Source organism: Gracilinanus agilis, chromosome 1 (genome assembly GCF_016433145.1).
Source record: "Gracilinanus agilis isolate LMUSP501 chromosome 1, AgileGrace, whole genome shotgun sequence".
In the NCBI taxonomy this organism is placed as follows: domain Eukaryota; kingdom Metazoa; phylum Chordata; class Mammalia; order Didelphimorphia; family Didelphidae; genus Gracilinanus; species Gracilinanus agilis.
Genome location: NC_058130.1, coordinates 277,443,034 through 277,456,985, shown reverse-complemented (window position 1 = coordinate 277,456,985; position 13,952 = coordinate 277,443,034). Strand labels below are relative to the sequence as shown.

Here is a 13,952-nt window from a genome sequence, read left to right as displayed (position 1 = left end):
TGGCGGCTGCTTGTCTCAGGGGCTCGGGTGGCTCGGGACCTGCTTTGGCGGCGGAGGCGGCGGGCGCGCAGAGCTGAAGCCGCTTCGCTGGGGCCCGCGGCTCATCCCGAGCCGCGCCGCGCAGCACAGCACAGCGTAGGACAGGTGAGGGGAGAAGAGAGAGCAGATGGGAGGAGAAGAAAGTGAAGGGAAAGGGAAGGAAGGGGAGGAGGGGACTTGGAGGAAGGAGGGGCGAGGGCGGGGCGAGACGGTGCAGCGTTTCTTTCCAGCGCACCTGTCACCTCCCGCACCAGACACCTCCAGGCGGCAGCGAGATCAGATCTGGAACTATCCCCGCCGCAGCTCTTGAGTCAGGCACAGTCCCAGGAAACGATCAGTCAGCAGCTGGGGGCCAGGAAGCAGGGAGAGTGACTTCCTCTTCTGTGGCTGGAATTCGACTACAGTGGAATCTGGGTGGCGCAGTAAGCCCACTGTGTCTTTACAAGCCTCTCCCTGACCTGTCCCTTCCCGGCTACTGTCCTTACCACCCGTTCCCCCCGCCTCCGCAGGCCACGGTCCTCTAGTGTGCGTCTCTCGCTCCCAGCAGAAATATCGCGAGGTTTCTCGCGTCTCAGGTTGTTAAAGGGACTTAGAGCCGTTGTCACCTTCGTAGTGAGTGAATAGAGAGGCGTGACTCCGTCGGCTTCCTCCAGGTTGACCAATCCCCATCTTGCTATTTTAATCTCCGCCCACGGCAAAAAAAGAACGAATAGATTTGGTGCTAGTGGGCAGCCGCACTTTGTGATATATTGTTAAATCTCCTGGGGGAAGAAATGAATGGATGAGTGTGGTGTTTGGTTATCTGGTTATCTAAACGTAAGTCAAAAACTAAGTCTGCCTAAGAGACAGGCAAGCTGTATGGCTAAACCTGAATGGAAAAAAAAAAATGTGTTTATTGGAATCAGCTTTTGTCCTCGTCTAGTCAAGGCTTCCTCGTTCACTACAAATCCCAGCATGCAATCCTCCTTGTGTGGAACACGCTGTGTCCTGCGTGAAAGTGACCCTTGGAAAGCACTACTGCAGCTAGATGCATTATAAGTGCCAAGGTTATATGAGAGTTTCAAATTAATATGTTGCAAAAATAAGTATTTCAGATGAGCTTAGAGATTTGGCAAATATAATTGGGCGCTCTTTTCTCTCAAGAATTTTTTACACTCAACCCAAACTTCTTTAATTGGTACCATAAAAACAGTGTACAAAGCATTTATTAAGAATCAACTATATGCAAGACACTGTGTTAAGTCATGGGGGTACAAAAACAAAAATAAAACTACTTGCCCTCGGGGAGTTTGCATTCTTTTGGTAGAGATAAGTACATAAATAAATAATGCAGAATCAAAACTGGTTGTATTCATCTTTGGGAAGTAGAGCTCCTAAAGAGAGGAGATCAGACTTTATTGGAACTCTGAAGATTATTATGCTCCCACCTAAGATTAGGACTCTAGGGAAAATTGCTTAAACAAATTTTAGGAGTGTCTCATATCCAAGTATAGGATGGATATTTACTTACTCTACCACAAATGAAAAGTTTAAAGCTAAAGATTCATAAACCCACATTGAAAAATGCATAAAACATGAAATGCTATGTTATAAAATAGAAATATCATACTTAAAACATGGCACACTTTGTTAGATTACTGAACAGGCATTTTATTTTAATCTCTAATCTACTGTGCAATTTACTCAAGGTACTATCTTCTGGCAAGTCATACCCTGACTAAAAGCTTTCTTATTCCTTTATCTGTAGTATCTTCCAAGTGGTGATATTCTTCTCAGAATACTTGGAAGAATTATCTCATCCTGGGCAAACTATCACCAAGACTAGAGCTATTTCTCTTAATTCATTAAGTTCTTGCCAAATTTAAGAATATATATCTCAGGATCACTATTTGGTAACCTGTGCTAACCTGTTCTCTGAGAAAGAAACACAAAGCAAACATTAAGGTCAACTCTTTCTGAACCCACCAGCAATCCTCAGTATTTGAACAACATTTATTTGGGAGGTATGTAAATGAATTAGATGAAAAATACCATTTATTGTTCATGTGGCATGACCTCTGATCACAACTTAACAGATGGATCATGGACATAGAAATGGCAGAGACTTTGGATGTCAGAAGACATCCAAATCCTAATTTCTCATTTTCCAGATGAGTAAACTGATGTGAATTGCCTGTGGTCATGCCAGACCACAGTTTGGAACAGTTTTGGGACTCCAGAATCAATGCTCTTTCTGCTTTTTATTGTTTGAAGGGCTTTTGCTGTGGCGTGCACTTCATTTGTTACCCACTGAAATCAGCTCATTTTAGTTTAATGAGTTCAATAGAAATGATTCAGATGACAAATAAGCAAATAAAGGCATGATTCTTGCTTCTTTTTCTAAGGCAGTCTTTGAGCTTTGGACAGAGGTCAAATAGAACCCAGAATCATTCAGAGTCTAAAACCTTCTGGAGCAATCTTAGAAGACCAGTTTTTATTTTACATTTGCCCCAGGCTAGAAGATGCCAAGCATATTGTCTGTTTCACAGATTTTGATTCACTTCAAGGTAATTTTTTGCCAAATTAACATCCTTGGGCTATATCTGAGTAGACTAGAACTGAACAGAGTCAGCGAATGTCCTAAATTGCAACCAAAAGAGAATTGATCCAAACCCCCTAGGATTATTCTTGATTCGAGCAGAAAATCTTAGATCCAACCCAATTCAACTTTGAGAGGGCCTCAGAATGTCCTTCAGTCCAATGTTGATAATAAATAGTGTTAGTCAGACTGTCCTATCTCCCCGTTAGTAAAAAGCAGCTACAAAAGCAGCATGATTGTTTTATACTGGATTCAGTACATTAATATGCCAAATTCTTTAAGATTTGAATGTGAATTAGCAATTCATCAATTAGTGGCTGACTAATTTACAATATAAATTGCTAGGAGAAAAAAATCTGCTAGTAAGTTTTAGCTACTCACCAGTATGTATGGCCCTTGTCCCACACACCAGCCTGTGCTGTGTTATTATGGCCTCTTCCCTTATCACAGCCCATCCCCCTTCTTGAATACCAAATAAAACCCAGAGTAGTGTTGAGACTGTGGTCCTGGGAGGAAGAGCTGCTTCATCTCTTTGGAATAAGCAAATGAAATTACTCTAAAAGAGTCCTTCTGTCCAGTAATTAGCTTAAAAATAAAAGAGATTTATTAAATTGGATGCAAATTGGATTATTGAGTTGAGTTGGCCAGGAGGCAGGAGCAGGTAGAATACTGCTTCTATAGAGGAGATGGAATTTGGGCTACTAATACCCTCTTGACAACAGGGCCTATGTGACTAGAAATGGGATGATAGTGGGGTGATGGAGTGATGTTTTGGGAACTCTGGGACCCGGGATGGGTCATGTGCTTGCTTAATCCTATGCCTCAAAGTCAAAAGAGGGTGAACTTGTCCAGTTTAGGGGATGGTTAGATATCTGAGGTCAAAATAGATGCTTATCAGAAGTAAGCTGGGACGTGGCTATCTGTGTTCATCAAGAATAAGGGGAGATGGGTAGTTCAGTGGATTGAGAGCCAGACCTAGAGACAGGAGGTCCTAGGTTCAAATCTGGCCTCAGACACTTCCTAGCTGTGTGACCCTAGGCAAGTAATTTAACCCCCATTGCCTAGCCCTTACCACTCTTCTGCCTTAGAAACAGACTGACAGATGAGCATTTCCTTTCCTTTGGCCCCCTCTTTAAAAAGTTTGCCCATTGCTGACTTAGACCATAACACATAATTCAATGAGTAGCCCATTAAATTAGTCAATCATCACCTAAATCTACCCAACTGCCCCCTAAAGGAATGGCAATCACCATTTTAATTCTTTAGAGATTATGATATTCCATATTTTGTAACCATATAACATCTCTGGGAGATAAAAAGATGGGTTTTTGAATCAGGTTGGAATAATTGAAAGCTGAAAACACTATACAATTTCTCAAATGCAATTCACTCTGCTCTCTTCTTTCCCTTCAACTTTAGATCAAGTTTATTTGTCTGTCTGTAGTGCCTGTCCAAGATTTAGGTGATGATTGACTAATTTAATGGGCTACTCATTGAATTATGTGTTATGGTCTAAGTCAGCAATTGGCAAACTTTTTAAAGAGGGGGCCAAAGGAAAGGAAATGCTCATCTGTCAGTCTGTTTCTAAGGCAACTCTTTGGAAGTTTTATGGTATTGTATCCTACTCATTGTATTCATCAGATTAGGAATAATGTCCTGCAGCTGGATAGAACATTTCAGGGGTCTGCATCTGGCCTGCTGGCTGTAGTTTGCCCATCACTGGTCTAAGCAATAGGCATTTTCATCCATCTGCTTTTACCTATATGAATTGTTTGGAGGATCTCTTATAAGAGGGGATGAATCTCATTTAAAAAGCTTTGTAACATTATGGGGCTTGATGTAAATATTTTTAGTGATCTACCAGTGGGAACATCTAGGAAACCTCTTCTCCCTGGACTCAGCTCAAAGCATCCTGCATGATAATGGTGAACACATTGCAAGTTTTATGACTTGGTTCATCCTAGATCAACATTGGCGAAGTATTGGCATGCATGCAGAGCTGGCAATTGGGTAGGAGGGAGTTGCTCCATTCCCCCTCTTCCCAGCTACCAAAGACATTTTTTGCATGCCCTGCCCCTCTGTCTAGCCACCCAAAGCGAGCACTTCCTCTGTCCACTCTTTGGGCTAATTGGGTTAGGGGGCTCACAGGCAGCTTGAAATTGCAGTCTGGGCATGGGAACTTGAAAACCTTCACCAACACTGTCCTAGATCATCGCATTACTAAAGAGTTGCCAAGTTTTCACAGTTGATCATCATATAATATTGCTGTTACTGTATGCCATGTTCTTTTGGTTCTGCTTGTAAACTCTCTATCAGTTTATGCAAATCTTTCTAGCTTTTTCTGAAATCATTTTGCTTATCATTTCTTATAGCACAATTGTGTTCCACTGCCAACATGTACCACAATTTGTTCAGCCAGTCCCCAATTGATGAACATCCCCTCAAGTTCTAATTCTCTGCCACTACAAAAAGAGCTGCTATAAATATTTTTGGACAAGTAGGTCCTTTCCCTCTTTTTGCTATCTCTTTGGGATACAGACCCAGTAGTGGTATTACAGGATCAAAAGATATGCACAGTTTTATAGTCCTTTGGGCATAGTTCCAAATTGCCCTCCAGATGGGTTGGATCAGTTTACAATTCCATCAATAATACATTAGTGTCCCAATTTTGTCACATTCCCTTCAACATTTCTCAGTTCTGGAAGACTTTTATGAACTGATGCAAAGTGAAGACAGCAGAACCAGGAGAACACTGTATACAATAACAAAAATGTTGTATGAAGACCAACAATGAAGGATTAAAGTATTATCAGCAAAGCAAGGTTATGCAATAACACCAAGCTTTACATATGTTATTGAATTTGAACTTCACAACAACCCTTTGAGACAGGTACTACTAATAACTCCACTTTTACAGATTAGGAAACCGAGACAAAAGAGGTTAAAAGACCTGCATGTGGTCATAAAGCTAATAAGTGTCTGAAGAAGAGCTTGAATTCCCAGCTTTTCTACCCACAATGCACCTAGCTGCCTTTGATTATACAGAACATGTGCAGGTAATACCTGCCAGCATCTTGTCAATCATGCTCTGGGGGTATGGAGGGAGAGGGAAGGGTTAGCTTCTGGTTATGTATGACCACTGCTGACCAAGAAGACTTGATTATTCAAAAGACTTGGTAATAGACAAGTATAGGTCTCACTATGTCACTCTCCTACTTTAGAAATGCCAATGAATGAATGAATGAATGAGAAGGATTTATTAAGTACACCAGGTACTGTGCTAAGTGCTATGGATATAAATATAAAAGAGAGGAGATCCTTGCCTTGCTTAGCTTACATTCTAATAAGAGAAAAAAGAGGAGTGGTGTCTAGGAAAGGGCATTTAAGTCTAGTGTTTTAGAAGTCATAGGAATCTTGAGTGGAGAAAATTTTTTAAAAAAGGCTTCCAGAAACTATGGTAGTACTGATGTGATTATTGTTCCAGAGCAAGTGGTAAAAATTTTGGGTGGATTGGAAGGAAGGAAGGGAATAAGCCATTCAAGTTGGCTTGGCAGGAAGACACTCAGGTTCTGGAGCTGGCTAGATAACAATAGTCTCAATCACCTTCATTAAATCATTTTTTTAAATGCATGGAAAATAAAGTATACAGAAGGAGAGTCAGTGGAAACAGACAAGCAGGAGCGTTTTGAAAACATTGAATTTACTCTATATTTAAAAAAGAAAAGCAAGCTGTTTGTTATGTAGATTTGCAGCTTCATGTACAATCCCTCTTTTTTTTTATTCTACCTTGTAAATCAAAATATTTATTTGTTCTTTGTTGAGTTAAAAATTTGAAAAAAAAATTAAACAACTAAGCCCCGCTTTTTGATAATCAAAGCCCTATAGATTCCAACCCCAATCTACCTTTCTAATTTTATTGTACATTATCTGTTTCACACATAGTTCAAGTACTTAGTAAATGCTTTTTGACTGACTAATGATGATGGTGTAGTCCATCAGACCTTCCTGTCTTTTCCATCTGTGCCACTCCATCTCCTCTTTTTCTGTCTTTGCACTGACCTTCATGCTTGAGGTATACTCCTGTGTATGTATATATATATTATATACATATATATACACACCTTCAACTCTTAGAATCCCTAATTTGCTGTAAATCTTAACTTAAGAACCAACTTCTACATGAAGCCTTTCCTGATTTCCCGAGTTCCTAGTGCCTCAACTCAAATATACCTTTGTATTTATTTTATACATATACTTTGTACATCATCTCCTCTTACAAAATGTAAGCCCCTTTCTTTATATCCCAAGTGCTTACCATGTTTCAGTTGCTTTCTAAATGCCTGTTTTTGTTTTTGTTTGTTAACCCTTACTTTCTGTTTTAGTAACAACTCTGAGACAGAATAACAGAAGAACTAGGCAAATGAGGCTAAGTAACTTGCCCAGGATCACACAACTAAGAAGAATCTGAAGTCTGATATGAACCAGACCCTACCAGCTACAGGCCTGGTTCCACCTATCTGCCCCTAAATGCTTGTTCATTGACTTTTTTTTTTCATTTGTAGATGGTTAAATTTCAAAGATTCTGTCTTGATCTTAGTAACCATGTATTCATTCCTACTTACAGTTCTCATAAATGAAGATTAAATATGTGTCAAAATATGTGCGCATATAATACATTTTCTAGGTACCCACATAATATGTGAGCAGGCATATATGTGTATATGTATACTTAGCCTTTATAAAAATTAGGAGTTGTTTTCTTAACTCCCACTGTCATGAATGAGTCAGGTCCCTGAGCAAAGCTACATATCTACATGTGGTTCTAGGGATACTCTTGAGAAGCAGTGAAGAAAAAAGCAAGAACAAAAATATGAATATTTTTACCCCAATACCCAGATGTCTGCCTCTTGGAAGTCCTGGTTTTCTTCAAAAATCAAATCTGTCTGCTATATGAATTCAGATTATCTCCCCTATGCCACTTCTGTCCCTGAGAATAGTGGGCTCAAACTTAAAGCAATTTCTACAGAACCTTCCCACCAGGAAGTTCACTTCCAAATGTAACATAGTCCTTCTGTCCCTGTTACTTTTGATCTAGTTCTGTACTGGGTTAATGAGTCAGGTCCTCATGCCTGTTTGTTTTTTTTTTTTGTTTTTTTGTTTTTAATTTTTTTAGTTTTGCATGTGGTTACTTGGATCTCATCATCTCCTATTGGTTCTATTCTTTGCTCTTTTTCCTCCATAGAAATTGTTGAGGATCTAATGTTTCTTTTGCTGTTTGCTTATATTCCCAGCCTTTTTTTGGCCGTAGACTGGGAACTCTGAAAACTGCTTGCTGATTCTTTCTCCTTTGCTGACTTTTGCCCTGTGACTGTCTTCACTACTTTTTCAGAGGCTTGAAAGGGTCCAGCAATATGGACTCCTGGACCTCACTTCGGGCTGGTGCCAGGGCCTGGGACCCCAAGGGATGACTCTGAGGTGCTCCCTTGCTGGTGCAGCCACCCTCGCCAGTTCCCAAAGTCAGCCCATGCCCAGGTTCTGAATCTGGCTCAGTAGGTAAGGATGGTCAGCCAACACTCCTCTATTTGTGATTTTGCTTCTGATTCCCCCTTATCCTGTGATAATCAACTCTCTCTGTTTACCTTTCAAGTTGTGTTCAGTGGCAGAGCCCCCTCACTTGTCCTACTTTGACTCCTGTCCTTTTGAGGCTCCATCTTAAGATTGGTTTGGAAGGAAAATCAGAGTTGTTTTAGGCTGTTACTGCTACTAAGCTTCCATCTTCAGGTCCTTACTCCTAAATAGTCTTTTCTAGTCAAAAGACTTAGCATAAATTTCAGCTCTTGGACCGCCTGTGCCTTGCTCTCTTGACCTTTTGAAACTCACAAAGTTGCCTAGTCTAATAATCCTACACATAAAACAAAAAAGAAAGAGAAAGGAAAAAATAGAAGCTCATCTTCATAAGGACAAGTGGGCCCAGGTGGGGAGATTTAGGCCTACAACCTCTCTTTCCACTAAAAGGCATACTACAGTATGTCATCTCTGGTCACAGAAAAGGGGGGAAAGAACTGTTGAATCACCTTGATAATATTTTTTGTAAGCATTTTATAAGTAATATTGGTCCCCAATCAGTATTAAATGGAAAGGCTCCTCTTCTTGACATGATAGGCAGATCTAAAACAATAACAAAGCATATTCTGAAGTCCAACTGGCTATTGTATCAGCAGAGCAAGTTATACATACTCATAAAGATTGAGTTCTTTTTTTTTTTTTTTAATAAACCCTTACTTTCTTAGAATCAATACTATGTATTGGTTCTAAGACAGAAGACTGTTAAGGGCTAGGCAATAGGAGTTAAGTGACTTGCCCAGGGTTACACAACTAGAAAGTATCTGAGGCCAGATTTGATCCTAGGACCTCCTGTCTCTAGGCCTGGTTCTCAATCCATTGAGCTACCCACCTGCTCCCAAGATTAAGTTCTTATTGATCAGTTCCCTTGTTAATAATACAATAATTGCATATATACATATTCACATAATATATACATGCATATGTAGTATATATCATCTATCCTATACACAGCTTCCAGAGTAATATTCTTAAAGCACACATCTGACAATGCCATTTTCAAGAAGCTCCAGAAACTCTCAATTTTCTCTGGAATAAAATACAAACTCTTCCGTTTATCATTTAAGATACTTCATAATCTTGGATCAGCCCATTTTTTTCAGGTTTACTGTTAATCCCATTGATATACCCTATCTGACCTTTTTGCTATTCCTTTTAAACACCCTTCTATTTTTTGTCACCATACCTATGCATATTCTTTCTCCTTTGTCTGGAATATGCTTGGTTCTCAATTCTGCTTCTTGTAATTCTTAGTTACATTCAAAACTCAAATTTCATCCCCAACATGAGACCTTTCTTGATCATCTTATCTCACTGACTCAGAAGCCTTGGAGGAGGAGAAGTGTTTGGGAAAATGTTTTGTCCAGAATTCCTGAAGGTCTTGAAGAGGGGCAACTTTAGCCCTAATCTTAAATTTGAAAAGGTTTCTAAGGCAGAGACGAGGACATCAGAAAGCTATAGTGGATAGCTAATGACAGAAAGACCATTATGAAATGAATACTGTTTTGAAACCATTGGGATTGATGGTGGGACATTTGAGTATGGTATGGTAACTATAATCATTAAATATTCTCAATGTGAGCTATGGAATGGATTGGATTTCCAGTGCTGTCCAATCATGAATTGGAAGGATGACATAATGACTCTCTTCCCTAACTCATCCTCCTCCATGGAGATAGCAAGCTTCTATTTTACTAGTCATTCCCTTTACTTTATGCTTCATTTTCCCTTTTGGGCTGAGTGGTAACCAACATTTTAGAAACATTATTCTCCGAAATGTTTACTTTCATTTTAAATCTTTTAACCTTTGATAAAACTTTTTCATTAACAAAATCCAAGCTGTTGCTATGTTCATTAAATACTCAAAGACTAAGAAATGAAGGATGGAGGAGTTCCCTTTCAAACACATTTTGCCCAGCAAAGCAGGGTTTCGGGTGGAATCATACAGAGCCAGAGAGTGTGGGGAGTGTACCAATTTTATTCCACATTGTTATGATTAAAATTCTGAATATTAGTTTATATTATTTATTGAATTGTTAAAAGTGGGTCCATCACCTAGCTAACCCAAACTCACTGCTTCAGAACTGACAGCTGGTTGGCCAGAAAACCCCTCAAACATCCTTGATCCATAATTTGTATCTCCACAACATCACTTTTTCTGGGTCCCTTTGATTAGACAGACAGGATCTCAGTCCTAGTCAGAAGCTGGTGTTGCTGATACCAGGAATCTTGTGGGACAAGAGGCTAGCCCCTTCTGAAATGCCAGGGAGCATTGAGACTTCTGTCCTTCCAGAATATGCATGTATCCCCCTTATCCAGATAAGGTTAAGGCCTTGTTTTTAATTCCCAAGCTGATCTTAGGGTACCAAGAAAAGAGGTACAAACTAGTGTTTGATTTTCATACCATAAGCCTTGGGAAAGTATCTAAAGACAAATATAGTGTTGTCCCTAGAGATCATGAATTGTGAAAAAAAAATGTTGTGTGCCCCTGGGTCACTTGGCTACATCCTAGACTGTTGCTTGAAAAAAAAAGTTTTGCTTCTGGAATAGAGGGGAAAGAGGCATCTACAATGGCCTTTGCCTTAGACAGAAAGATTTGACTGTCAAGCTCCCAAGACTATTGGTATGTATAATAAATTTTTAGGCTTGAGGACAGATAACCCTAAACTTGTTCATGAGTTTCTTCCCCTAGTAGTTAGACCTTGTAGCTTAATAAATGTCCCTTTCCTGATTTCTTGCAGATAATTCCAGATAATCTGGAAATTTAAATGTCTGACATACCATTCCCCTTCCCTCCCATCAAGTGTAGTCACAAACTCCCCTTACATACATGTAGACTCAAAAGATTAAATAATTTGAATAGTTTTATTTATAAATTAATGGATGCAAAAAGGACTCACATATAAGTCTGTAAAAATAATAACTCTTAATACTTCTCAATAGCTTCTAAATCCTGTACAATCTGCATAATTTATGGGTAGGCTGGGAACAGTCAGAGTTTGTTCTTCCCTATTAGAACTCTCTTCCATGGTCCCTCTGCCTGCATCCTGCCTTGTTTTGGACTGATCTTGCCTCTCATTTCTTGAACAGAATCCAGGTCTTCATTCCTGCTATCTGTTGCTGTCCTCCAGAGCTCCACAATAGTAGGTGGTAGTTATTTCATTCCTACTCTTTATTCTTTCTTCTAAAACTGTTGCTCTGAATTGGTTCACCTTTGTGTCCACTCCAGTTTCTCTCCTTTGCTCCTAGTAAGTATTCATTTCATTGGTCCCTTTCTTTTTGCTCTCTGATTTTTTTGTTATCGTAATTCACTAGATGGCAATGCAGGAGACCAGCATTCTAATACCTGGACCATATGGAAAGAACTTCTGAGTGTATTTATAGGTCAAAAACTTACAATCAATATGACTATCCCCTCTAACAGTGAAGAACATAATCCATCTATGCTTTCTGATCCTGTATGATTCTTGGCCATGTCCTCAATTTTGAATGGGTGAAAGGAAGTGTGAGGAAGGAGGAGGAGAAGAAAGAGAGAGGAAGGTAAAGGGAATAGGAGGAAGGGAAGGAAGGTAGCTGGTCCCCAGCCTGGGTGGCGAAATTGACCCGAGCCCTGGAGCTCAATAAAAAATTCAGGCTAAACTTAGGGATAAAATAGCTGGGTTTATTTAGGTTAGGAAAGGTTAGGAAAAGCTAGGGAAAATTAAGCTCTCCAGAAGCGCTCCTCTCTCCTGGGGAAAAGGCACTCTAGGGGAAAAACGCCCAAATACCTGTGTTCTCCCTTCCCCACAAAGGAAGTGGCATGTATCTGAGGAAGTTAGGGTAGAGGATCCTGGGAGAGGTAGTCTCTCTGGGTTAGTGCATTTTAAAATGCACACCTCCCATAAACCTTCTACAGGGAATCCTTTTGGTGCTGGGGGAGCCTTTTCCTCTTTTGTCATTTGATGTACAACTCTATGTCGTTTTTATACACATACAAATACACATATCGCCTCTCCTCACACCCCACATATATAGAAATGTTTTTCAATATCATATAGGCAATATATAATTATTTTTATGGAGTATTGTGATTACCATATGTATATGGAAATATTATATAGCCTAAGCTAGCTGAGTCATAATTCAGTATTCCTACACTGAGAAGTTTATAGTATTAGGAGATTAGCAATGCAGAACACAGTGGCATAAACAAAGAACATACCATAGATTTGTTTTCTAAAATAACATGTTTGGAGTAAATGGAAAAATTTGGCTTGAATTCAAGCTAACATTTGGAACTGAAGTACTATGATGTTATAAGAATTTTCAGTTTGAGAAGAAGTAAAATCTGGACAGAGATTTCTATTAGTAACTTGCTATGAAACCTTGACTCTGTTTCTTCTATGACTCAGTTCCTTCATCTGAAAAACAGAAATTGTAATGCTGATCTATGCTTCTGTTTTGTATTAAGAAGGCTAAAATTAAAAGCATATTATAAGTGCTAGTCATTTATCATCTGATTTAAATGATATTATCAATAAGTATTTACAGTCTTGTGACAAGGTATAACTTTTATTTTGAATTTTCTGCATGCCTTTTACTCAGACAATTAAAATTATTTTTCATAGATGAACATTCCCATTTGTTTAATAAGGCAGCGTGATGATTTTGTCCAAGGTCACTCGACTAAGTAAGGAAGTGATAGAATAAGAAGAGTTTTTTTGAACCAAGGGCAATTACATAAGAATTTTATCTTCTCTAAAGAATTGCATAGTTGTTTCTAAAGTATAATACATTTGTCCTTGATATGCCTATACACAGTATATTATGCTTGGTAAATGCTTAAATGCTTTGATAATTGTTCAGTTAGAGCTAAGGAACTCATCTTCATTTTGTTCCCTGTTCATCAAGTTATCCTCAGAAAAAAATCCATTTCTTTCCCCATTTTAGTGGCAATACTTCGGCACCAAAAACTTACCTTCACATGACAGTGGAAAGCATTTACTTTCAAAGAGACAGAACTTCAGGCCCCAATTAAGGAGTTTTTCAGTGACCATCATTCCATGGTGTGAGTCAGTTAGTATCAATCCATTCTTTTAATTAAGATTATACTCCTATGTCTAATGCTGTTAATTTAAGAAGGGAAAATGTAGAGAAAGCAAGACTATAAACACCATCAAGGATGCTTGGATTCTACTTGAAAATCTCTTATCTGCCATTTCCATCTTTACATGTCCCATAGCTATTTATGGGACCTCATGGCAACCAGTTGGCACATTGGAAAGAGCACTAGACTTGGAGTCAGGAAGACTTATCTCCATGAGTTGAAGGCTGGCTTCAGACATCCAATAGCTGTGTGACCCTGGGCAAGTCACTTCACTTTGCCTCAGTTTATTATCAGTAAAATATGTTGGAGAAGGAAATGGTAAACCACCCCAATATCTTTGCTAAGAAAATCCTAAATGGGGTCATGAAGAGTTAGACATGACTGAAAAGTGGCTGAACAACATTACTGGTAACTTACTACATATCTCCCTACGGAGAAAATATATTGAAACTGTCTTGAACATATTCATATGTAACAGACATTTTCTACCATCAACTATCATTGAGATTTTAATGAAAAATTACTTCACAGTTTTATGAATATAATGCAGCTTGGAAAGGCAATGTGCTAGAGCACTGGACCTAAAATCAGGAAGACTTGGTTCAAATCCTCACCTCAGGCTTTTAG

General features: G+C 39.1%; 1 protein-coding gene across 1 annotated transcript in view; it reads right to left on the bottom strand.

Annotated features, from left to right (window-relative positions):
* Nucleotides 1-105, bottom strand: part of DMXL1 (Dmx like 1) — a 198,971-nt gene extending 198,866 nt beyond the window's left edge. The window contains exon 1 of the mRNA XM_044680002.1: nt 40-105. Coding sequence (XP_044535937.1) covers nt 40-105 — 66 coding nt within the window. The remainder of the gene's footprint in view (nt 1-39) is intronic.
* Between the last annotated feature and the right edge of the window lie 13,847 nt (nt 106-13,952).